The sequence below is a fragment of the Prionailurus viverrinus genome, chromosome D3 (assembly GCF_022837055.1).
Source record: "Prionailurus viverrinus isolate Anna chromosome D3, UM_Priviv_1.0, whole genome shotgun sequence".
Classification (NCBI taxonomy): Eukaryota; Metazoa; Chordata; class Mammalia; order Carnivora; family Felidae; genus Prionailurus; species Prionailurus viverrinus.
The window spans coordinates 56,465,162-56,492,521 of NC_062572.1; the positions used below are offsets into that span (position 1 = coordinate 56,465,162).

At 40.3% G+C, this 27,360-nt stretch overlaps 1 protein-coding gene across 1 annotated transcript in view; it reads left to right on the forward strand.

Annotated features, from left to right (window-relative positions):
- Window positions 1–27,360, forward strand: part of ASXL3 (ASXL transcriptional regulator 3) — a 146,535-nt gene that overhangs the window by 108,978 nt on the left and 10,197 nt on the right. The window contains exons 10-11 of the mRNA XM_047827921.1: window positions 20,468–20,564; window positions 22,656–22,761. Coding sequence (XP_047683877.1) covers window positions 20,468–20,564; window positions 22,656–22,761 — 203 coding nt within the window. The remainder of the gene's footprint in view (window positions 1–20,467; window positions 20,565–22,655; window positions 22,762–27,360) is intronic.

The window sequence follows — 27,360 nt, forward strand, 5'->3', positions numbered from 1 at the left end:
TCATCCTAGCAGTTGTATAGGAAGTTTTCCACACTTACATGCTCTCTTAAGTCCTTTGTAAGGCCTGTGGAGCACAGGGAAATTCCCCATTGGGTGTGTGACCGTGCGCGCACAACGCGGCCTCTGTATCTTTCCTCCCTGACCGCTAAAGACCAGCAACGCCCCCCATAATTGTTAAAAATACTCCTCCCCCCACAACACATACGCTTCAAGTGGCATGTCTTGTTTTTATAAGGTTTCTCCCCCAGAAACTCATCCTGCCTTTTGCTCTTTCAGTCCTTGACACACATGCGCACCCTAATCTTTTGCATCTCAGCAGGGCCGGTTCACATGTTTTAGTACAGCCACCTTCAAGGGTTCAGATTACCTTCGGTACATGTGGCCACCAGCTCATAGCATCACAACACTCATTGCACTTGTAGGCACCTACTTTCTTCCAACCCCATTTTACCCTGTTTTAACTGTTGCTTCTTTGGGCTTGATCTTTGGGATTACTGTCATTTTCTTTTCCCCCTTTGCTCTACCTGTGCCGTAGAGCATTGGGTCTGGAAAAAACATTAGCGATCTTTTATTTTAATCACTTCATTTTACAGACCTTTTATATGAGTTCCAAATGGTTACAGCAACTTGCCCAAGGACATATGGTTAGTTCTGACTCTAAAGTGGGCCAAGGGTATTTCTTATTGCTTACATATTTCCCTTGAGAATCAGGCATCCTTTTTATTCTTTCCAGGTTTTACCCAACTTGGCTTTAGACCACAACTTGTTTCCTGAGTTAGTAGGTAGATACCAGAAGGACCTGTGTTAGCTCTACTGTATTTTGGTTTGCTTTAATTTTCTCATTAGTGTTGAATCCATTTCTTGGTAGGGACCTTTTCAAGATCCTTGTCCATTTTGATGACTGGTCTAGTTAAGATTTATAATTGGCAAAGTTACTTAACCGGGAAGAAGTTGAGTACAACACTTTTTTACTTATTCCTGCTTGCCAGTGAAGCTCTTCATGGTGTCCATATGCTGGTGCTAAGTACCATGTTACAGACCTGCGTGAGTTCACGGAGCTAACTAGCTTGTGCACATGTGTACATTTAAAAAATTAAATTCGCGTGAACTTACCAAGACTTCTTAAGCCGTCTCTTCTGTCCAGATTTTTGTGCTGTTTCCTGCTTTTGAACCAGAAAATTCTCTAAAAACCCTGCAAATTCATTCCTGACATTGTGAGACCAATCTGGCACATACGGGTCTGCCTTGTGCATCAATGTATTAAAAAAAACCTCACAGGAGGCCTGTGCATCAGCTGGAATATTATCTCTCTGCTTGTCACATCAACCTTTTACATACATATCATGTAGACATTTGATCGCATTCAGCTCTGCTTTCTATTATCTCTCAAGCCGTAGTAATTGGAGGAAAGATGATTTTTCTGCAGGGAGTAGACCCACTGTGGACTTAACAGTTATCAAAAATACATGTGATTAATTCCTGAAACATTATCTTTGTGTGAGTAATATTGTTGTCATTAGCAATGACGTTTCTGTTTTTATGCGTAGTTTTAGGAAGGTTAATATATTTCTTGGTATTTATGAAATGTTTACAGGAAAATAAAGAATGTTAAAACTGGTTTCACTTTTTATGATCACTTTACATTTAAAAAGTATCGGGATACAAAGGATTAAAAAGTGAAATGTTTGAGATACAGGTAAAGAGATGCATGGCAGCTAATAAAGAGGGGGGTACGGTAGGGTCGTTATTGAGCATAAAGGGAATACAGTGTGGTCATTACTGAGCATGTCTTGAGTGAAGTCCCTGAATTTGAGCACACAGCTTATTTTAAAGATTTCTGAGATCAAAGGCAAAAGACAAGCACAGAAAGTCATATAGACAGACCTCTTTTTTTGAAACAGGGGTCATTGGTTTACATGGAGCAAGTGCCAAACAGCATTTGAATAATGTTTCAATGGCAATTTTGTAAAAATGGCAAGGATGTAGTTCACAAAGGTCATTTCGTATTCTGGCCTTTGACAACAGATTGGGAGTTCATTAAATTGGAATTTATAAAGATGTGTCAGTTCAGGAATAGAGTAATAAAGTCGAGTCTAGCTTTGTGATTCTCCAGTGCTCTAACTTGCTGTAGTTGCCACAGTAGTTGCCTTGTTACTGTAAGGCAACATTTCCTGTAGTGAACACAATCAGTAGAACTTCAGTTCCACAGAATTATCCAGTAGAGAGCTGTAGCTCTGGCTTTACAGGAGTCTGAGAAATGCTTTACTCATTTGCACAGTAAAGGCTCCAAAGCTCGGTAGTGGATAAAATTGTTGAACTTGGTGTTAAACAATGCTTCTCAAACTTAATTGGTGATAAAATCTCTTATTTCCCTAGGAACATCTCATGGATTACTATCATAGAATGTCTTTTGGGAAGTGAAGAAATAAAGGAATGAAGATTTAGCATGTATGTCACTAATCTGTGACTTAAGTATGTCAAATTTTAGGTGACGGGCAGACATTCTCTATTACTAACAACAGGAGAGTTGTGTGTCTTAGGATTTTCATCTAGGTGCTTGGTGTCCATGTGATTTAGGTGGCATGTTTGGTTGTTAGGAAAATTTAAAAGTTGATTTAGAGCCTTATCTGTATGAAACTGTACTCTTACAGTGTGCTTTAAGTTGAGCTGCTGGCTCATTATTAATTTGCATTGCAGTCCAACTTTTTTCATGGTCTTTGGCTGTTTTTGCAAATGGAATTTCCTTCTCCAATGAACTGCACACTCTCTTCAAAGTGGAAAATGTTTAATAGATTACTCAGTGTAATACTTTCTAGTTATGTTAGTTTGGCCTTTCTCAGGTTGCAAGAAATAGAGATCCGTGGCGGGGCAAGGGGAACTTTAATTGCAGGGGAGGAAGAGGGAGTTAAACCTCTCATCTCTTTTGCTCTATCATTTTGCGGTATCTTTATTCTTCTTAAGGATATCTTCTGGTATTTCCGACCTTATCTCTTTCCCTTAAACAAGGAGAAGGTGATTATCTGAAGTCATACTGTGTTCCTCTGTGACAACTTTGTCTGGCCGTGTACTGGTCTCATGGCCGATCAGCTATGGCGTGGGTAGTAGAACTGATTTTGCTCCTGGCTAACTTGCTGAGTTTTCAGGGAGGTAGTAGAAGTCATGTGACCAACTAGCAGTAAGGCAGCAAAGCCTATGCCTCTCCAGCTGTGATGCCTAGTTTCAGAGTAGATAGTCCCCTCCAAATGTTGTTTCTTAGATATCACGGTGTCTGTGTTCAGGTGATGTAAACTTAAGAGGACATACTTGAGAATTCCACGATTTGAAAGATCACAAACTAAGCACCGTATAAACAATGGTTGGCATTATTATAAATTACAAAATCTTTTAAATTCTCATGTTTCATATGTAGTGTCTTACACTTTCACTACTCACTAGGTAGTATATTGGGTTCTTTAAAATTATTACTTGGAATTCATATAACAGCTTTGCAAGTGTGTTTGATTTTCCCATTTGAATAATGAGACAAACAGAGACTCAAAGCTATTACAAAACTGGAGCATCTTCAGGTGGCTATAAAAAAGCAGAGCTGGGATCAGCAGCTCAATTTTCTAACTTTAAACCCAGCCTGCCCTCTTTCCGCTGTGGCATGCTGGGTTACTTACCTAAGGAGAATACCAGCAAAAAGGTCTCCATATATCAGATTTTTTTTTTTTTAATTTCTAGGGCAATATGAGAGGAGCCAGGTTATACACACAGTTTAAAGCCTACTTGGCTTCCATTTTCTGGTTTGCATACAACAGATTGATTTAATTTGAAGAGATAAATTGTTCACACTTTGGAATGTTATGTTACATTAACATAATGGTAGTGTTGATGATCCCTAGGCAAAAACTGAAATCCTTTGTCCGCCTTTTTTCCTCCTTGTTACTTTATATTAAAGAGTAACAAAGTATCTTCTGCTACCTGTATGTTCCTTACAAAATCACTTGTCTATACATCCTAACAAAAGTGTCTTGTGGGCACTGCCTCATCCAAAGACTGGATAGGGTTTCACATAGATGCATCAAGTAATAAATAGAATTAAACTGCAACAAAGTAGTTCATTCAATAATATTTACTGGGCACGTACTCCGTCATGGCATGCAAATCACTGCCCTCATGGAGATCAGTCTGCTCTTATATTCCATTATCTTTGATAATCCTTTTATTCCTGTGTTCTCTCCTCCTATCCCCAAGACACAGACACATAGACACACACACACGCACACACACACACACACACACACCAATAGATAATTTTCTCTCAACTGATAAAGAAGAAGCAATCAAAAAAAATTTTCTTCACCTCCCCTGTATTAGTTCTCTGTGCTGTGTAACAGAATACCACAAATTCAGCAGCTCGAAATAGCGCATATTTATTACCCAACAGTTTCCATGGGTCAGGAGTCTGTGTACAGCTTAGCTGATTTCCCTGTTCAGCCTGAAACCAGGGTCTTGGCTAGCTGCATTCCCATTTGCAGCTTGAAATCCTCTTCCCCGCTCATTTAGGTTGCTGGCAGAATTCACTTCCTTACAGCTGTAGGGTTGAAGCCCCCAGCTCTTGAGGTCACCTCTCTCCATAGGCAATTCACAACATGGTTGTTTGCTTCTTCGAGGCCAGCAGGAGAGTGTTTCTGCCTCTGTTGGTTAAGATGGAGTTGTATGTAACATAATCAAGAGGGTGACAGCCCATCATCTTTTCTGTTTTCAATTGGCGAGAAGCAAATTGCAGGTTCTTACCATACTCAAGGGAAGGGGATTATACAAAGGTGTGACTCACTAGGGTACCCTAGGGTGTGTCTGCCATACCTTCTACTAAATAATAATGATTAGTATTACAGCTCCACTTCTTGACCTCTTTCCCTAAACCAGGACTGTTCAAAGCATTATGCATATATTTATTGAGCTAATAATCACAAAAGCTCTTTGAAGTAAAGAGTTGGTAATTATTAGTTTACATGTGATGAAACTAAACTGTAGAGAGGTGGACCTCATCAGCTAAGACTATCCATCAAAAAAAGGGGGGGGGGTAAACAGGCAAAAACAATAGCAACAAATCTTGGTGTCACATACTCCTTCAGCTACCACCATTCACTCCATTTTCCTTTATAACATGGTTCTTTACCTCCCTTTTCAGAGTTTGGTGGCTTCTCTCTCTCACTCTCTCTCTTGACATAAAATTGGTACTTTATATAAGTTTCAGGCATACAGCATTATAACTTGATATTTTCATGTGTACTACAAAGTGATGGTCACAAAGTCCAGTTACCATCCATCATCACACAGTTGACCCCCTTCATGCATCTCACCCACCTCCACCTCATTTGCCTATGGTAACTACCAATTTGTTCTGTGTCTATGAGTTTGTTTTTGTTTTGTTTGTTCATTTGTTTTGTTTTGTTAGATTCCACATGAGTGAAATCATTTGGTATTTCTTTTACCATCTGACTTCTTTCTCTTTGCATAATACCTTTAAGGTCCATCCGTATTGTTGCAAATGACAAGATTTAACCTTTTTTTAATGGCTGAGTAATATTTTAATGTCTGTGTATACACACACACACACACACACACACACACACACACCATATCTTTATCATGCATTGATGAACACTTCTGTTGTTTCCATGTCTTGGCTATTGTAAACAATGCTTCAGTAAGCAATAGGGGTCTATATCTCTTTTCAAACAGTGTTTTTGTATTCCTCTGATAGACATTCAGAAGTGGAACATCTGGATCATAGTGTAGTTCTATTCTTAAGTTTTTGAGGAACCTTCATATTGTTTTCCCTAGTGGCTGTAACAACTTACATTCCCACCAACAGTGCATGCGGGTTTTCTTTTCTCTACATCCTTGTGGACATTTGTTATTTCTTCTCTTTTTAATAATAGCCATTGTAACAGGTGTGAGATGATATCTCATCGTGGTTTTGATTTGTATTTCCCTTATGATGAGTGATGTTGAGTACCTATTCATGTGCCTGTTGGCCGTTTGTATGTCTTTCTTAGAAAAATGTCTATTCAGGTCCTCTGCCGATTTTTTCATCAGGTTGTTGTTATTTTGTTATTGTTGACTTGTATGAATTCGTCATATATTTTGGATATTAAAGCCCTGTGAGAGATATCACTTGCAAAATCTCCCATTTAGTAGGTTGCCTTTTTGTTGTGATGATGTTTTTTTTTCACCATGCGGAAACTTTTGTTTGATGTAAACACAAAGCATTGTTTGTAAGGGTTTTATTTGTTTTTGTCGTATTTTGTTTTGTTTTTTTACTTTTCTTTTCCTTGCCATTGGAGTCAGATCCACAAAACTATCGATAAGGCTGGTGTCAAGCAGCTTACCTCCTATGTTTTTTTCTAGGAATTTTATGGTTTGGGGTCTTACATTCATACCTTTAATTCATTTTAAGTTAATTTTTTGTGTATGGTATAATATAGTGGTCTAGTTTCATTCTTTTACACATGGCTGTCTAGTTTCCCCAACACCATTTATTGAATAGATTGTCCTTTTGCGGTTGTATGTTCTTGGTTCCTTTATTGTAAATTAATTGTCCATATATGTGTTGGTTTAATTTTGGGCTCTCAATTGTATTCCATTGATCTGTATGTCTGTTTATACTGATACCATACTGTTTTGATTACTGTAGCTCTGTAGTGTGTTTTGAAACCTGGGAGCATGAGTACATCCTGCTTAATTCTTCTTTCTCAAGATTGCTTTGGTTATTTGGGATCTTTTTTGGTTTCATACAAATGTTAAAATTATTTGTCCCAGTCCTATTAAAAATGCCACTGCAATGTTGGTAGGGACTACATTAAATCTATATTGCTTTGGGTAGTACGGACATTTAAATAGTATTAATTCTTCCAATCTATGAGCATGGAATACCTCTCCATTTATTTGTGTCTCCTTCAGTTTCCTTTATCAGTGTTACAGTTTACAGTGTACAGGTCTTTTACCTCCTGGGTTAAATTTATTCCCAGGTATTTTATTCTTTTCGATTCAGGTGTAAATGAGATTGTTTCCTTAATTTTTCTTTCTGATAATTCATTATTAGTGTATTAAAATGTCACAGATTTCTGTATATAGATTTTGTATCCTGCTACTTTATTTAATTCATTTAGTACCTCTTCTCGTCTTTTTTGGTGGAGTTTTTGGTTTTCTATCTGTGGAATCATGTCATCTACAAATAGTGACAGTTTTTCTTTCTTTCCAATGTGGATGACTTTTCTTACCTTTTTTTTTTTTTTTTTTAATTTTGCCTAATTGTTGTGACTAGGATTTCCAGTACTGTGTTAAATAAAAATGATGAGTGTGGGCATTCTTGTCTTGATCTTAGAGGAAAGGCTTTTACCTTTTCACCGTTGAGTATGTTAACTGTGGGTTTGTCATATATGGTATTTATTAGGTTGAAGTACTTTCCCTTTACACCCACTTTGTTGAGAGTTTTCATCATAAATGGATGTTGAATTTTGTCATATGATTTTTATGTGTTTATTAAAATGATCAGGGGCACCTGGATGGCTCAGTTGGTTAAGCACCTGACTCTTGGTTTCAGCTCAGGTCATGATCTCATAGTTTCGTGAGTTCGAGCCCCACTTTGGGCACTGCACTGACAGCGAGGAACTGCTTGGGATTTTCTCTCTCTCCCTCTTTCTCTGCCCTTTTCCCATTTGCACTATCTCTGTGTCTCTCAAAATGAATGAATAAACTTAAAAAAAAAATAAAATGATCCTATAGTTTTCATTCTTTGTTAATGTGGTCTCTCACATTGATTGCTTTGCAGATATTGAACCATCATTGCATCCCAGGAATAAAGCCCACTTGATTGCGGTTTATGATCCTTTTAGTGTATTTTTAAATTCAGTTTGCTAATATTTTGTTGGACTTCTACGTTTCTCACCTCAGAGCTCATGCCTCTCCATCCTCCATTTAAACATCTCTGCTTAGATAGCAATACTTCAGAGAATCCTACCTGCATACAATTGCACCTAGAACATTCTTTTAGAGTATTTATTATTTTTCCTTCAGGAATCTTAACACAGTTTGTTGTTATAACTTTATAGGACAGGGACCATATATTTTTTTCTTTTAATTTTTTTTTTTTACGTTTATTCATTTTTGAGATAGAGAGAGACAGAGCATGAATGGGGGAAGGTCAGAGAGAGAGAGAGGGAGACACAGAATCTGAAACAGGCTCCAGGCTCTGAGCTGTCAGCACAGAGCCCAACGCGGGGCTCGAACTCACATACCGTGAGATCATGACCTGAGCCGAAGTCGGACGCCCAACCGACTGAGCCACCCAGGCGCCCCAGGACCATATATTTTTTATTGGTGTATTTGTAGCACCTAGCATATGAAGATTTTAAGTGGAAGAATGAATGCCTGCATGTTAATTAAAGGAAGCCATATGATATAAAGAGGTATCGTTTTGGGGGGTTAAGTCCTGCTTCACCACTTACCTACCCTCAGGATTTGTTGTAGGTATGAAATTAGTGACAGTTATTATAATTACTGATTTTAGTTATTATTATTGACCAAAAGTGGATTGAGAGCCATTGTTAAACTATAGAGAGGAGGAAAGAGGTACCTTCGGGCATGAATATTAACAGATTACAAAGGGGGAATTAAAAACATCCCAGATACCCAGGCCTAGGGGTTCTCATAGCGTTTTTTTCTTCTCTGGGTCCTATACTATTGAAAGGGACTTTACCCTTTCTTGTCTCACTCTAGGAGCTAGGCTTTTGTGGCAGCAGAAGCTGTCCACTTCATGGTTCCTGGCATGTAGTAGATGCTTATGAAATGTTTGTTAAAGAAATGAGTGACTAATAGATAGTCACTTAAACACAGCTGTTCAGTGTATTACAAGTAGAAACAGTGAGTCATTGCTTCCCACTACATTATGACATAAGCTTATTTTATCTATACAAGAACATGAGCTTGATTTTCACTAAATAAAGCATTAGTATTCTGTTTCATGGTTGGATACCTTGGAAGTTTTCTTTATTTCCTGCCCACAGAAGGAACGTTGATGAAAATACAGTTATAAGAGAGATCCTCCTTTAAGACATGTACACATTCTCACATATGCTAAAACTTGTTCCAATTTTATTTATCTGCATTTGTATAAAGAAATAATTTCTCATCAAGCCCTGTCAAATTGTCCCAATTATCCACAAAGTTAAATAAAAGAGATGAACCATATAAACATGAAAACATACTTCTCTAGTTTTGAGAAGTTGAACAAAGCTTAATCTGTCAGTGACTTTATTTTTGCCATCAGACATCTTTATTTCATTTATTCTCACCTGTTTAATCGCAGCCTCTATTTCTTCTGAGCAAACTGCTAAAACATTAAAGACAGTATAGCATTTTGAAAAGAGGTTCCTCCCTTTAAAATCTGAAAATGGGATGATTCTTAGAAAAGGTGGCAGTATGTAAAAACGTAGAATAAAGTCATTAGAAAATGATTACTGTTGTTAATAATATTGTATGGAAGATTAAGACATTTCCCATGTAAGTATAGTAATTAAAACTCAATGATGGAAAACTTTTAAGAATCAATATAAAGATTCTTTCTTTTTTCATGTATTTCCCCTCAAAAAATGTGGTTTTCCTGGTTGTATATGCAGTAATTATGAGAAAATTTTTATTTTTCTCTTATTGCTAAGGAATTCTTTTTTCCCATTGCTTGGGTCTCGCAAAACTGCTTGCAAACATGTCGTACTTTAGGGGATGGCCTTACAACCTCTGATTGAACATTTCCTCCACGGACTTAGAGGCTTGGGAGGTCATCTGCTGGGAGAGACAACCTTTCTCTTAGAATTTAAAAGAGGACCATTGTCTTAGCCAAGTGGTTGGAATGCTTACAAATTGTGTTTCCAGAGGAAGGAGAAAATTTTGTGTTTGTTGGGTGTGTATGGTATATACCCAACAAACACACACTTATATGCATATATGTATATGCATGGATACACATATATACCCGTAGAGATACAGATACACAGATTCATATGCATATATGTTTCTGTGCATTTGTTAATGAGAAGGCAGTAAGCAGTTCCCACAGGATTAGTTACCATTACGCCATCCTATAATCGTCTTTAGTTTCAAAGCCCTTTGCAATTTATGTACACAAAAATCTCATTGAATAATTAACTGGTGCTATGTACTCCCTTTGTATTCCTCTGCTTGAAGAACTTCATTCTAGTTAAGCCTTACTCCTGGCCTCGTTCAGAGTAGGGGGGAGCTTCCATCCCCCAAGCCCCTCCATGCTGAACTTCTTCCCTTGTCCTTTTTGCCCTAGTGCTCAGCAGTGATCCCCTGAGTAGCAAATAATAGAAAAGGCATCAGTTTAGTTTAGAAGAGGGGCTTTTATGATAAAATCACCTTTAAAGCCCTGTCATAACAGTGATGACACAAAAGCCTCCTACTTTTCTGTTTAAATGTTGATTTTTTTGGGGGCGCCTGGGTGGCGCAGTCGGTTGAGCGTCCGACTTCAGCCAGGTCACGATCTCACGGTCCGTGAGTTTGAGCCCCGCGTCAGGCTCTGGGCTGATGGCTCAGAGCCTGGAGCCTGTTTCCCATTCTGTGTCTCCCTCTCTCTCTGCCCCTCCCCCGTTCATGCTCTGTCTCTCTCTGTCCCAAAAATAAATAAACGTTGAAAAAAAAAATTAAAAAAAAATGTTGATTTTTTTTGAGGTAATCTATTCTCTCTAGATTTCCTTTTTGTTTAAGCTTAATTCTATGTGGAAATTGAATTAGGTGGAAAGAGGATGGACCTGGTATGATATTCTTTCTTCTTTAACCTCCATGTAATTCCAAATTGTCTTGGTTACAACTTTAAAATCACAATCTCTATTTTTTAAAAGAAAAGTTGTTGTATTTACTTAAATTCTGATGTGTTTTTTATAACGAAATGCCAAATGGTTGTTTTCCTGAAGTGGGCTTTGAACTTGAAGTTGTTTAGGCCTATAGACTAAAGCTTATTACATCATCCATTACATTCTTTGTAAGTGTTCACTACTTTAAAAAACATCGCTTAGCTGCTCCTCTGTTTTATGATTGAAGTACAGTTGACATACAGTGCTATATTTGTTTCAAGTCTACAACATAGTGATTCAACAATTCTATACATTACTCAGTGTCACCACAATGTGTATAGTCACCCTCTGTTACCATGCAGCATTGTTACAATATTAACTATGTTCCCTATGCTTTGCATTTCATCGTGTGATTTATTTCTTTTATAACTGCAAGTTTGTACCTCTTACTCCCCTTTACCTATTTCACCCATCCCCCACCCACCTCTCTTCTGGCAACCACCAGTTTGGATTTAAGAGCGTGGGTTTTTTTGTTGTTGTTGTTATTCTTTTTTTTGTTTTTAATTCCACTCCACATGTAAGTGAAATCAGATATTTGTCTTTGCCTGACTTATTTCACTTAGCATAGTATTCTCCAGTTTTATCTTCACTATTTTATTTATTTACTTTGGACATTTGATTTCTGCAATGTAACAAAAATTATCCTGTGTCCAGATCTGAGAGAAATTTTTGTTCGTTTATTCAACAGGGATTTAGTATCTATCCTGTGTAAATCCATCGTGCTTAGGTTTATTTCATTTGATTGCTCCTGACTGACTTACAACTCTTAATGCATCATTTCCCAAATTATGTTCTGGAGAATACTTGTTCCATGAGATATTGATCATTGTTCTGTCAGAGGATTACAGGGTTAAAAAACTAGGGAAAGACTGCATGATAGATATATTCTTGGGTGTTTAAAATAAATTATAGCATATTAGAAAATACTTTTGGTAAAGAAAACTATTTAATCACATTTAGTAAATACAAGCCATATTTGTTGGGTGGCAGAATCCATTTCCTTTTAGATGGATTACCCATTGGAATTAAAATTACCTATTAAGGGGCGCCTGGGTGGCGCAGTCGGTTAAGCATCCGACTTCAGCCAGGTCACGATCTCGCGGTCCGGGAGTTCGAGCCCCGCGTCGGGCTCTGGGCTGACGGCTCAGAGCCTGGAGCCTGTTTCCGACTCTGTGTCTCCCTCTCTCTCTGCCCCTCCCCCGTTCATGCTCTGTCTCTCTCTGTCCCAAAAATAAATAAACGTTGAAAAAAAAATTTTTTTAAAAATAAAATTACCTATTAAAATTCCTATTTTGCAAAATACAGTTTGGGGAATATTATCTTAATGCAGTTTTGGAAATAGCATTCCAAAGTTACTGGCCAAATTGTCCTTAGTCTGTCGTTGGTCCTCTTCCCCTTACTGACACTCTCTCTCGGCAACCTTCTTTCATTTTTATGTCTAACTTCATGCATAAGAATTACATCTTCCCTTATGGATAAACCTTGAGCATTTGGAGTCTCCTGAGCCACCTGAATCCTATTAGATGATAAGGTAAAAAATGAAAAATTACCCTTTAGAGACCATGAATACACTGACTTTAATTCTTACTGGATACATAGTACAAGAGCCCTGGGTGCTTGATCAGGTATAAGAGGATCAGTGATGACAACTTATATACTTCATCTGCTCATCACTCTTTGGCTGTTGCGTTTGTCTTCTGTTTGGTCTCCCTCTACCTGGCTTGTCTTTGCTCTAAAGACTCTGTGGAATTTTTTATTGGACACAGCAACTTCTATAGTCTGCTGCACATACTGTTGACCTAAATAATTCTACACGGCTTGGTAAATACTAGCACACGCACAGTACGGATCACTTTCTTCCCTTGCCTCTCTGCCCCTTGTTCTGATTTTCTTCCTCCCCCGACAGCTTTTGCTCAGCTTTCGTAGCAAGATCTGTTTTCTGCCCATTCCTTCTAGATTAGTGTTCCTAGGTCTCTGCTTTAAAGTCATCTTTTTTTTCTTTTTTTTTCCTTTCTTTTGGTAAATTCTTCTTGCATGGTCTCATCCATATCCATGTTTTCAAATACACGTTCTTTGCTAAGAATTCTTAGTTTTCTTTGTTTGATTCATCCCTTGCCATTGAGCTTCTTTCTCTAAGTCTTCGTTATTAATTAGATACCTTTACTCGGATGCCTTCAGGATATCCTTATATCAGCATATCCAGAGCAAAAACCGTCATTTCTTTGTCCAGAATACTGCTCTTCCATGTGCCTTTTCCTGTCCTGATTTCTGCTACCACCATCCACGAGATTATCCAGGCCTTATGCCTGGAACTCCTCATTTACACCTTTGTCTCATTTACCACCCACTGCATATGCACTCAGCTCCATTAGTCTGGTCCCTATACCTTTGTCTTGAACAGGTCCCTTCTCTTTACTTCCATTCCCTGACAGTCTTTTTTTTTTTCAATTTTTTTTAATGTTTTATTTTATTTTTGAGACAGAGAGATACAGAACATGGATGGGGGAGGGTCAGAGAGAGAGGGAGACACAGAATCTGAAGCAGGCTCCAGGCTCTGAGCTGTCAGCACAGAGCCCGACGCGGGGCTTGAACTCACAGACCGTGAGGTCATGACCTGAGCCGAAGTCGGAAGCTCAACCGACTGAGCCACCCAGGCACCCCCATTCCCTGACAGTCTTAAGAGTTCATCATTTATACCTTGGCGTTCTCTTGATAATTCTTGACAGAGGAGTCCCTGTCCCTAAACTTGCCTATGTTCAGGGCATCCCCTACACTGTATGCAGAATGATAGATCTGAGGTATCTGCTTGCAATTGTAATCAGCATCTCAGCCTTAATTGGTTTAAAACCAAACCTCCTCCCATTTTCTTCTCTCTGTCTCTTTTTTTAATGTTTATTTTTGAGAAAGAGACAGAATGTGAGTGAGGGAGGGACACACAGAATCCGGAGCAGGCTCCATGCTCTGAGGTGTCAGCACGGAGCCCAACGCGGGGCTTGAACTCACAGACCGTGAGGTCGTGACCTGAGCCGAAGTCGGAAGCTCAACCGACTGAGCAACCCAGGCTCCCCTGTCTTCTTCCTTTCAGTAAATAGAAAATTTCATAATCGTAATTGACAAAGTCAAAGAAAAAGTCTTTGTTGGCATCCTTGCCTGTTCTCTTTCCCTCCTACCACACATCCAATCCATCATCAACTTCTGTGGGTTCAACCTGAGTTGAAACTGAGTTGATCCTGAGTCAGGATAGAATCATACTCAAGCATTTCTCATCATTTCTCCTGTTGCCGCCCTAGTGCAAGCTACTGTCTTCTTTTTCTGGATTATCACGGTAACTACATACGTGTGTCTTGAGAAGCCTCTATCGTCTAAAACTGTGTTGTCCCATACAGTAGCTGCCAGCAGCCACCAGTGGCTGATGAGCAACAGAAATATGGCCAATCTGGACTGAGGTGTTTTATTTTATTATTTTTTTTTATTTTTTTTAAAGTTTATTTATTTTTGAGACAGAGAGAGACAGAGCATGAACGGGGGAGGGTCAGAGAGAGGGAGACACAGAATCTGAAACAGGCTCCAGGCTCTGAGCTGTCAGCACAGAGACTGACGCGGGGCTCGAACTCCCGGACCGCGAGATCATGACCTGAGCCGAAGTCGGCCGCTTAACCGACTGAGCCACCCAGGCGCCCCTGGACTGAGGTGTTTTAAAATATACACTTGATATTGAAGAATTATTATACAAAAACAATGAAAAATCTCAGAATTCATACTGATCATAAATTGAAACAGTAACATTTTGGATAGTTTGGGTTGAATAAAAGGTGGTATGAGAATTAATTTCACATTTCTTTTTATTGTTTCAGTGTGGTTACTAGAAAATTGAAATCACACATGTGGCTGACATTTTTATTGCTGTTGGATGGCACTACTCTAAAGTCTTTTTTAAACACAGCAGTAGAGCTATCCTTTTGAAATGCCAGAACTTCCCATTCCTCAGACCAAAATCCCTCCAAGGCTTTCCAGCTCACATTGGGGAAACGCCAGTCAGTACGCTGGGTCTGATGCCCAGCGTGTTTCTGTCCACACAGCTCCTGTCCCTCTACTCCCCAGCATGTTTCCAGGTCTCTGGGCCCGTTCACTTAGCGCACTCTTCCCCACCTGGCTGCATGACTGCTTCCTTGCTGCTTCCAGGTGCCTCTGTGAACATCCCGTACCAATCGTGAGCATTTGAGAGGCCCATCCTGAACACCCCATCTCAATCAGCAGCCTGCTTACCTGGGTGCACTCAGCATGATACGGCTTCACTTTGAATGGCCACCCATTGTCTGTAGAATGAAATCCACATTGCTTAGTATATCTCGGTGTCCCATTATTGTCTGGCTATTTTCTAACTCTCCTGACACATCTCTCACTGTTCCACTTTGCAGCCCACATATCATGCATTCTGAATCACTTACAAGAAACCTAAAATAAGAAAAAAGTGATAAAGAATGTATTAGACATTTAAAGGATTATCATTAAACATAGATGTATCCATGTACAGAATTAAAATTTGTCAAACTTCAAAAACTGGATAGTGTGCAAGTAGCATTGGCATTTTAACCCTCTGAATTCCACTGACATCCACCCCACAAAATGGGTGTTGTTAAAATCAATATCAAAGGCAAATGATACACTCACCAATAAGAAGTTTAAACCTTTGTGAAACAATCTCTGCATGAATGCATTTCCCTTTACTAATATTTATTTTCCTCTGTAACAACTAAAATGTTCAAAGTTTTTTTTCCCCTCCTAATTAAAAAGGAAGCATAATTTATCAACAGCTTAGTTAGACACTTCATTATGAGAGGGTTGAGGGAGATTTTAGAATGAGCATTTCTAGTGTGGGTATTCCGAAAAACAAGAATTTATAGCTCAGCAATAAATAAATAAGTAAACCTTTCAGAAATGTTTATTGTTCCAGCTCATTAAAATGTTATGTCTTTTGGACAGTATTTCTTAAAGGCCATAAAATTAATAGTGTATTTTAAAAGTTTTATTGGCTTGTATTTCCTGGGTCCAATTTAGCCCTAGTGTTTAATTGCACTGTCTCATACAGGCTGGAAGTCTGGCAGTTAATACTATTTTTCTGTTTTAAAAGAAAAACATTTTCCTTCAGGGCTGGCTTCCATATTTTTGAATGTGTTTATTTCACACTGCCTCACATCCTCATGCGCTGAAATCTTGAGACTTTGTCAGAGCTAATCTGGATCTGGTATTTCTTTGTGTCTTAAAATTATGCCGAAATTTCAATTAATAACTAATCATGCCCTTGGCCTGGGAAATACACACAACTAAAATCCTGCATATCAGCTACCAGAGTTAAATTTTAAATCTTTCATTACACAAAGCAAGGGGAGCAATAAACATTTATTTGAGTACCTTCCATCTAGGCAACCTAGGCATTGCATGGACTATAGAAGGTGATGAGGCACCATGCATGTCTTCAAATATAGAAAAATTCGAACCTATTCATTGTACCTTCTATAAATGCACTTCATAGCAAGTAAATTTCTTTACCTCTTCAGGCGACTTGCCTTCCACCTACTAGTCCTATTAAAATCTGCACAATAAGAAAACCTCTTCCCTTTTAGTCTTCCTAAGTGAAGTTTTTTCTCAAGGCTCCCAAACCATGCACAGACATTCAGAGTCAATATTCACAGAACATTTCAGGATTCTTAGAGGTATCATTCTGATGGACTTTCTCTTCATCCTTTGGGCTTTGCCAGACCTCTTTCATAGCGCTGCTTGAAGACTTGTTCTGAAGCTTAGCTGCCGTTTCATCCACCCCATTTCCAGGAAGCATACTGACCCCGTTTGGCATCTGCTGCCTTTACCTGTTCAGTCCTGAAGCCCTACACCCAGTCCTGAATATCTCACATTTGCCTTTCTTTTATTATCTTTTATGCAAGGATTCTATTACCTTCTAGCGAAGCCTTTGCATCTCTACATTCCTCTCCATTTCATCCTTTTTAAAGGTAACAGAATTATCATTTTAAGCACAAATCTTTGGGGGCTTTTCCTAGGCTTAGACCTTTTTAATGGTAGTTCTCGTTACCTAGAACAGTGCTTTAGACCTTTCTCCCGTTGTGGCACACACCAAAAAGGCAATTAATATACAGGGGTATGTCAAGGGGCTAACTTGGATCTGGAGGCCACTAGCCTGAGGCACCGTGCTGATTCAACCCCTGCCTCAAGGCTCAGGTTTACCTTATATGGTACATTCACTGGACCATTTCCACATAGAGGGTAAAGCCCAAACCCCTCGGATTCAGTCTTACTTAGGATCCTCCCCTGGCTCTTCCCTCCAAAAGTGGAGCCTGGAATAAGAACTTAAGTATAGTCAGTTTGGAAGCAGAAGCCAGGGATTAGATGATGCAAAGACAAGGAGAGGAAAAACCCTCCAGATAACCAGGTCTCTGTTCTATGGAGGACTTTCTAGGAAAATGTGTAGAACGAGTCCCAAAACTGTCCCAGCACTGCAGGAAAGCAGGACCTTTCACCATGACAAACCCTCGTCTCTCATAGATTGGGAGTTGCCCCAAGGACCAGGATTTGCATTTCCAGGTTGTATCTGCATCCGAGAAAGTCCTAGAGTTTTGTAGGCATGAGCCGGGCAAGTGCACTTTGTTGCCCCAGATATTCTGTATTCCTGTAGGCTAGATGTGGAATCACAAATGTCCCGTCTGGTCTACCTCTGCACCACTCAGACCTTGTTGTGGTTCATGTTAAGTTCACTCTGTCACTTTAATTAGTGGCTGCTCATACTTTGGTGTGGGGGCGGGGAGTGGGGGCAGACCAAGACTTTTGACCAGGGGGTTAGCGGACCGGCTGCAGGCTCCACTGGTCTCAAGCTGGTCTTAAGGCTGTAATTGAAGCTTATCATTTCCCTTCTCTGACACCCATTTCTGAATTTCCTTACACTCGGCCAGTAATTCTGCTAATTGGCTCAGTGGCCCCAACTGCCATCCTCGAGGAGTCTGAGCCCTTGGCTGCCTTTCCTATTCTGACTGTCCTTGCTATAATCCACATTCACTGTTACCACCAGACACAGAAGCGCCAACATATGTCCCAGGGAATCTCCAGCATTCCCCCCCACATCCTTCTCTCTGCCCCCACACTATGGCAGCAGTCCCCCTCCCTCGTGATGGTTAGGGCTGATTATCCCACCTGTCCAGTAAGTCCTCCCCTTGCCCGCTGATACCTGAGAGACACAAAGTAACCAGGCAGAGTTTTGGCTCAAGTGGAGCCCGTGTCCAATAGTGCGATGATTCTTACCTGGGGATGAGTTTGCCTCTGAGGGACGTTTGGTAATGTTGGAAGACACTTAAATTTGTCACAATTGCTACTGGTATCTGGTGGGTAGAGGCCAGGGATGCTGTTCACCAGCCTATAACATGCAGGGCAGCTACCACAATAAAGGAGTCTCCAGACCTAAGTGATGGTAGTGCCTAAGGCTGAGAAACCCTGACATAGTAGAAATGATTCTCCCCCGGGGGCACGGACTTTTAATTTTACAGGGTTTGGCACAGTCTTGTGCCTGGTTCCCAGGCCCATGTAGTCCAGCTGCTGAGAGCACACGACCAAACAGTATCCATCGGTTCAGTGCATATATACGGCATTCCAGAAGCCGGAGTCGTAGAATTGTCCAGTCAGAAGATGGGGAGGCTGGGTAACTTACCCATTCGGATCTTGGGGCTGTGGGAGGACACTGAGGTGGGATGCTGGCTTGGTGATATAACTATATTACAGCCACGCTGAACTCAGGCAGGTGGAAGAGATACACGGGGACCCGAAGTATCTGCTATATGTAGAACATATTCGACACACGAGCGGGGGCTTTTTCTCTGCTGCCACTGTATACAAGAGCCAGGTACATGGGTTCACGTGAGTGGCTTAATAAGCGTCTGTTGACAAAGGCTGAAGGAGCTGTGAGTGAGTAAACAATAGTTCAATGAATGAATGGAGTCTTCCCTGAGATTTGTGAAGTGTATTGAATATTTTAGCATGGTTATCAGTATCTTCTTAGATGAAGAAACTCAGAATGTCAGCTCTGCGGTTCCCTGTGGATGTAGTGATGGCAGCATTCAACATCCCTCATGTTTATTCACAGTGTCTCTCTTCTGAATTCGATCTACTGTTATCCAATTTAGAGTAGTTATATAATATTTACTTTGAGATTCAGTGTTCTGCTTTGCTCCTGAATGATGCTTCAGCTGACACATTCATGAAGTGTCATTTGAGTGAAATTTTTAAAAAGGGGTGGTATTTCAGGGGTGAACATGGAGTGTGGAAAAGGCCACGAACAAACAAACATGGGGATGAGAAATCTCTGGGCACGCTTTCAGGTGGCAGTGACAGTTGGGGCTTACTACACGTGAAGTGTGTCTATGGCCATAAGAGGAAATCTTTGAAAATCGAATTGGAGCTACAGTTTGCCAGGCCTTTGACCAGCAGGCTGAAGCACCTCGCACCTTCTTACGTGGTCCCGTTACGGTTGTCTGCGATGTCCTGCCTCTGCCGTAGAGCTAGCTGTTGGTCACGGTGACAGTAACACTATGTGCTTTATTTCTGAAACCATTCTGTTCAGATCCTATCTTGCAAGACTCTGCACCGGTTTTGCCTCTGGCATCACATTCTTCCTAACCATTCTGGTCCACCTAGATGTCATCCCTCAGCTTTTATTGTTTGCCCTTCTTAATTCCCACCCACCTAATGGTTAACACTGTTCCATCTTTACTCCTCAACCACTTGGGCGGCCAGCCAAGGGCAGTGGCCGATTCTTTCATTCTCTGTGTCAGCAAGCAGACTACATGCACACGGAAGGTGCAGTAAATAATTGGAAAGGTAAAAGCATCCAGTTTGATGATGCTTATCTGAATCCCTTCTACATGTGAATTTTAAAAGAAGGAGTATGTTTGAGGAAAAAGGTTAGTAGCATAAAGTTGCCCCTGTTGTACACTTTACTATTTACCTGGTTTTTTTGTGTGCTTCCCAGTTGGAGAGAAGAGAGGGGCGGGGTATATCTGACAGTGTGGGTGTATTTGTTTTAATGTTTTAGAACTTTTTGTTGTCTAAACCTCAGCCGGCAAAAGAGTCCAAGTGACCAGATTGGATTTCTTTAGCCTCCACAGATTTTAGAAAATTTATAAACACAATCTAAAGGTGTAAACGTGTTGATTTTTCATGTGATACCATTTAAGGCATATTGAAATGATAAAAGGTATAAAACTGTTTTTGATGAAATCCCACACATCGGGATCGATGGTTATACTCACCACCTGTGATGGAAATGCCTTATAAAGAGTTCCTTTAACTTCATGTATTTTTGTCAATATAATAGTCGATGTAGAGTGCACTTTTCCTACCAGGAGATTCACCTTCTGCAAGGTTCCTGTCCTCCCTTCTACTCCGCGCTATTTCTCTCATGCCCCACCCTCAGTTTCCTCTTCTTTCCTGTGTGCTTTTGTTTTGAGTTATTCTTGATGGCGTCTTGTTTTCTTCGGCTTATTTCCTAGATGGGAAGTGATGGAATTTTACGCCTCAGTTCTTCAGCTCTGAATAATGAATTCTTTGCATATGCAGCACAAGGATGGAAACAGCGACTGGCAGAAGGTAAATTTCTCTTTTCCATTATTATTTGACATGTTTGAGTACACACACTGTACCGAGCTTCACGCCTTTCTCTGATTTCCGAGCCTTTTTCTCCCCCTGAAGTAAACTTGAATTTAGTAAAAACTCCTGATCTGTTCCAAATGGCTTCACTAATTCTTTGTTATACTTGGCATTTTTGATGTCTGATGTTTTTGAAGGAAACGTGAGGTTATCTGGAACAGAACAACAATTTTTGATGTAGCTCGACTCTCTTTGGAATGGGAATTTTAATCGCTTGTTTTGAGGCATTATGTATTCTCTTAATGTCCTAGAACCTAAAGAATCTTCGTTTAATACTCTTTTCCCCTAAAACCACCGCTTCACCTTATTCTTCTGTTAGTCATTAAGCTTCTTGAAAGACTCAAAATAACCAGTGCTTCCACATTTCTACTCCCTAAACTGCTCACATTGTTCTAGGTGGGTGTGGCAACCGAAATAATCCCTCCTGGAGAATACTAAGGGCTTTAAAATGGCAAAGGCAGTGTCCTCTTCTTAGTATTGACATTTCACGTTCCTTCTGCAATCTCTCTCTCTCTTTTTTTTAACCTCATCCAAGTTGAAACCATGTACCTGAGATGTTCATAATATATTTTAAATTGTTTCCTGCGGCCACATGGCTGAAGGCCATCCCTCAGCCTCCTACGGGAGCTGTGCTCTTCCGTCTGATGGTGCATGTTGATGTCTCTGCCATTTTCTTCTCTGGTGTTTTCTCTTGGGGCTGTGCACATCTGCTAACCAGCCTCCTTCCCCACCATGGTGTATGGCCCATATATGCCAAAAAGCTTCTGGCTTTGGCTCCTCTTTCCTAATCCTGCGTTCTATTCCACATGCCTGCTGCATCACCCTAGCGGATAGCATGCACCTTAAAACCATAATGCCAATATTAACCTCACCATCCTCCCTTTACCATCTGCTGTCCCTTTCGTTCCCCATCTCTACTAATGTCACCACTGTCCTCAGAGCTCCTCACTTCGAAACTTGATGATCTCTTTGGTCCTCTTCTTCTCCCCAGGCTGACTTGGTCATGAACTGTTAATTGTGTTGTGAATCTGAATCCCCTTGAGCATTCCCACAGCCGCTGGCCTGACTGTCCTCTCTGCCTCTCCTCTGTGCTGTTCGACAGCCTCCTGGCTGGGTTCTCTTGTGTCTTCATCTTGTCTCTAAGCCACTAATTTGGCCATATTTCTCCCCGAGTGAATGCCATCAGGGCCTCCCTCTGTCACTTGTAGGGAAAATGTAGAACTCGATTTATTTATTTTCAACTTTTTTAATGTTTAGAGAGACACAGCGTATGAGCAGGGGAAGGGCAGAGAGAGAGGGAGACACAGAATCTGAAGCAGGCTCCAGGCTCTGAGCTGTCAGCACAGAGCCTAATGCGGGGCTCAAACTCACAAGCTGTGAGATCATGACCTGAACCAAGTCAGATGCTCAACTGTCTGAGCCACCCAGGCGCCCCTAGAACTCTCTTTAAACCATGTATTTGTTAATTGGCCTCAGCCTACCTTTCCCATTTCATTTCCTCCTACTCCTACATTCTGCTCACAATTGGCCACTCAAAAGAACATAAATACACATGTTCATATCTCTGTGCTTTGTGAGTTAATTACTTTATAAAAGCTTGGTCATCCTTCAGAAGCTAACTCAAGAGCCATTTCCTGTATGTGGTCTTCCCTAATCGATTCAGGCAGAATTAAATGCCTTTTCTTCTACCTTTATTCTTATGGCCCATACAGGGCTTTCGGCATTATATTATAGTCAATTTGTGTGCCTTTTCTCCCACCAGACTGATTTCATTAAGGGCACTGAATATACGCTATTTCATCTGCAGCCCCTACCATACAGTATATTTGCTGAGGGTTTTAAAGTTCATCTAGGGCTAAATGACTATTTGAGCGATGTTCATAAAAAGAGAAGCTGTAGAAATATTATCAGTACTCAGCCTTTTACTTTTCAACATCCATAAAAGTTTACTCAAATTAATTACGTGTTTTCTTTATTAATTGGCAGAAGCTATGGCCACTCTTACTCCATACATAAACATTTTCTTTCTAGGAGAGTTTACTCCAGAAATGCAGTTGCGGATAAGGCAAGAAATTGAGAAGGAAAAGAAAACAGAACCTTGGAAAGAAAAATTCTTTGAAAGGTTTTATGGAGAAAAGTAAGTACGAGAGCATTTTTTTCTCATTTCTCTCTGAAGGAAATGAAAGTGTAATTCTCTGCTTCACATGGCACATGAAAAGCTGTAAAGCTTAATAAGGCTGCCATAAAAGGCAATAGTCCCTCAGTGTAAGAAATCGCAGGTAAAATTATAGCAGCGTATCAGCACTTAAAGTTTTAAAAAATGCATTTTCAAGGGTTTATAACCTGTCCATGAAAATTCATTTCGGACTGAAAATTGCACATGAAATCTGATAGAAGTCCGTTATGGCTTTCTTAACTAGATTTTAGTAAAAATCTCCTGTTTTTAATCCAAGCATATTCATTAACAGATACTTCAGAGATAAATAGTTTTAGACACATTCGATTCTCACATTTTTTCCTAAAATGTTGACCGTGCATATACACGTGTTTAGTCCTTGTTCTGGGGGACAGCCTGAGGTATTACTCTTCACTCTGTCCATCTTCCTTTTTCAGTGTAATCAGCTTTTAGTGTATTCTTTTTCTGTGTGTGCATTTCTTTTTAAAATAAGCCACATGGAAGTGTGGTAGTGACTGAATTAAATTGAAAGTAGCTTCGCCTCTGCCTCACATTTAGAAGGGACATATCTTACTGGAGCAGAATTAGAGCCTCCGAGACCATAGGGTCCCTAAGGGAGGAGGAAGGATTTAGGAGCTGACAGTGGACAGTGACCTTAAATCCTCCTTAGAAAGGAATTTGTGCTTGAACTCCCATATGCACAATTAATGCTTAAGAGTTGTCGTTTTGTGTAAATGATACTGAGGTGGTGGCAAGTAACAAAATCCGTACCATTTGATCTAATTTCATAAACTGCCCCCTGTAAACATGGAGAACGATGTTAAGAGGCTCGTCTGAGTGCTCTTCTTGAAAAGGAATCCCATGGGGCGCCTGGGTGGCTCAGTTGGTTAAGCGTCTGACTTCAGCTCAGGTTGTGATCTCGCGGTCCGTGAGTTCGAGCCCCGCGTCGGGCTCTGGGCTGATGGCTCAGAGCCTGGAGCCTGCTTCCGATTCTGTGTCTCCCTCTCTCTCTGCTCCTCCCCCGTTCATGTTCTGTCTCTCTCTCTGTCTCAAATATAAATAAACGTTAAAAAAAAAACATTTTAAAAAAAAGAAAAGTAATCCCATGATTAACAGCCTGCTTACTCAGAGGAGGCTAGCATTGGTAGTGTCCTAACTAGCAGTACCCTCAAGGAGGAAGGCTTGTGTTCACTTGCTCTCCTAGAACCATGGATGCATATACATATTTAAACAGAACTAACAGGAGATAATTCATGTGTTTTCTCAAAAATTAAAAATGCAGCAGACTACTTCTATGCCTTCGTATTTTGTCACCAGCATATTGCTCAAGCTTGGCTGCATCAAAGTCCTCATTGGAGATGTTACGTTGTGTTGTGTTGTGTTGTCCTGTGCTGTGCCGTGTTGTGTCATGTTATGTTTATTTTGAGAGGGGGACAGAGAGAGCACATAGGAGGGGCGAGGAGAAGGGGAGAATCTCAAGCAGGCTCCCTGCTGTCAGCGTGGAGTGGGTTTGGATCTCACACTGTGAGATCGTGACCTGAGCCAGAATCAAGAGTTGGACACGTAACTGACTGAACCACCCAGGCACCCTCTCGTTGGGGCTTTTAAAAATAGATACAGTTTTCCAGGTCCCATGCCAGACATAATGATTGGGAGTCTCCAGGAGTTGAGCCCAGGAATATGCATCTTTAGGCGCTCTCCAGGTCATGCTGGTGCCGAGGGGGATTAAGCACCCTGGAGGATGACCCTGAAGACCATTCAGGAGGCTTCCTCACCTTTTGTCGACAAAGGAAATGTTGAAAGCACCCTTTCCAGTGCTGGCAAAAGATAACCGAGCCAGTTACCTCCAAAGCACTGGTCCTTAGTTGTTGTTGAGTGTCGGGCCCTCTTTTTTTTTTCTTTTTTTGAATGCAGCAAAAATTGTTCCAACATCTCATCTGTGCCAGACACTGAGGTGCGGACGTCTGTAGGGCTGCCTAGGCTCTGTCCTCAGGCGGCCTGTACCCGAGGCACCATGTGTTACAGAGAGCTCTCCTTCATCCAGGTTGTCATTGAGCATGCTGGGCTCTGATACGTTTCTAACAGCTTTTCAGAGAATATGTCACTTAACCCGCCCAACAGTCCTATAAGGTGGATACCATTATTATTCTTACGTTAAAAATGGGTTTAGGAAATTGAGATGCAATGAAACTAATTTTCCCAGGTTTACACAGTGTGGTTCAGTAATTTGCTCAGTGTCTTAATGCTGCAATTCCTTCTCAGAAAAATTCACACACATACATATTTTTTACATAAAATTTGGGGGGCTTTCAGACTCTCATGCATATGCCCTGGGGAGTGACAGCTACAATACTGTAAGTAAGCGTGGGTCCCTGTCATCATCCCGGAGTTCTGAATACAAACAGTTCTTTTATTTGACCCTTTTCTTGCTGTAGTTCATCCATAGAGTTTCTGTCCGCTTATGTCACTGAACTTCTTCCTTGTCTTTTTCTATCTTTGATTACACATTGGATTAACAGGTGTATTTTGGACATTTCATTGGCTGCCCTTCTAATTTGGTCACTTCTAGATTACCTACACTCCCCCAGTATGTGAGGGATTATTTCTCCTAGTGTCAGATGATTTTTGGTTGACCTGTGCCTTTTCCCTGCTTTAAGTGTTCCCAGGAACGTTGCCATCCAAACTCCCCTCTGGTTAAGATTTGTCTACTTTGGTTTTCAGCTCTTTTGAGAGCTCTCTGTCCCAAAAATAAATTTCTTACTGACTTACTCTCCTTATAACAGAGTACTGTTCTGTATTTTCTTTAGTTAGAGATCAGCCATATATATGCTAAGTCAGAATTATGGGCATCGGTCTGTTGATTTGCAGTCTATATTTCTGGACTTCAGTGTTTTCCTTTGTGGTGTTATGTGCTGTACTGTGAAGATCAACCTGCTATGCCTTGTACCATCTTAAATCTATTTTTTTCGAGAAAATAATAAAATGTTGACATAGGCATATTTTCTACGGTGCTGTTTTCCATATATACATATGCATATATTATATACATATATGATATTTACTAATATTAACTATATTTAATACAAGTTAATACATGTATTATATCCTTATCAACCAACTAGCAGAAATTTGGCTGCCAGTGGATGGATACTGTATATTCTACACCTAACCTACTATCGATGCTTGGCCTAGCCCCAAGGGACCTTATTTCTAGTTGATTATTCTGCCTTAAATTTATCTGTAATGTAGTTGTTCTGTTCCTCTCAGTGTAGGATAGTTATAAATTATAGCTTACTTTGAACCCATCTCAGGGAAAGTTGAAAGAAAAGAGACTAACTTTGAGGGTACTATCTTCTGTCTTCTTTTTTTTTTTTTTAATTTTTTTTTTCAACGTTTATTTATTTTTGGGACAGAGAGAGACAGAGCATGAACGGGGGAGGGGCAGAGAGAGAGGGAGACACAGAATCGGAAACAGGCTCCAGGCTCTGAGCCATCAGCCCAGAGCCTGACGCGGGGCTCGAACTCACGGACCGCGAGATCGTGACCTGGCTGAAGTCGGACGCTTAACCGACTGCGCCACCCAGGCGCCCCCCTTCTGTCTTCTTTTAAGACCTTCTGAATTTTAGTAAAGAAGGCAGTGACACCCCAAAAAACGTATTCAACTTTATTTCCCTTTCATTTTGAAGATTTTGGTAAGCAGTTGAAGAAGATTTCACTGAGGTATATTCCTGTCTCGATACCATTATAGCTGTATTTCTTCGCTCAAATATGTTTTCCCCAGAAGAGAGAAGTGTTCTCTCTTCTGCTTATCTTTATAATTTTCTGTAGTCTAATTTAACTTCATTTAGAACAGCATATTTCTCTACCATGTGAGGCTGACATTGTAACTTAGTGCATTAACTTAGTATAACTGAGTATGGTATACTTAGTATGACTTAGTATGACAGGAAATAGTGATTTACAATATCTTTGTAACTCTGATGAACTTTCCTTAGGACATGAATATCAGATTGGATTTTTTCTTGATATTCTTTGCTATCTTCTCTGGAATATCTTTACAGAAAGTGATCACATGAAAGAATTTTGCCTCATACAAAATTGCCTCATACAAATGTAACCTAGTAGAATCAACTTTGTCGACCCCAGATATGTTTGTTATATTTTAGTGAAATTTCCATATTTTTTTTTTTTAATGTTTGTTTATTTTCGACAGAGAGAGAGAGACAGGGCACGAGCGGGGGAGGGGCAGAGAGAGAGGGAGACACAGAATCCAAATCAGGCTCCAGGCTCTGAGCTGTTAGTACAGAGCCTGACGTGGGGCTCGAACTCACAGATTGTGAGATCATGACCTGAGCCGAAGTCGGACACTCAACCGACTGAGCCACCCAGGCGCGCCCCCCCCCCCCCATATTATTTTTAAGTTAGACACTTAGAGGCTAAAATAAGGTAACACCTCTTACATTGGTTTAAGAGAAGTTAATCTTTGGAAATCATTTCAATTTCAAGATTTTACACCATACCCATCTTCCATTGATCTTATTTGCTTATGTTGCATCCTTT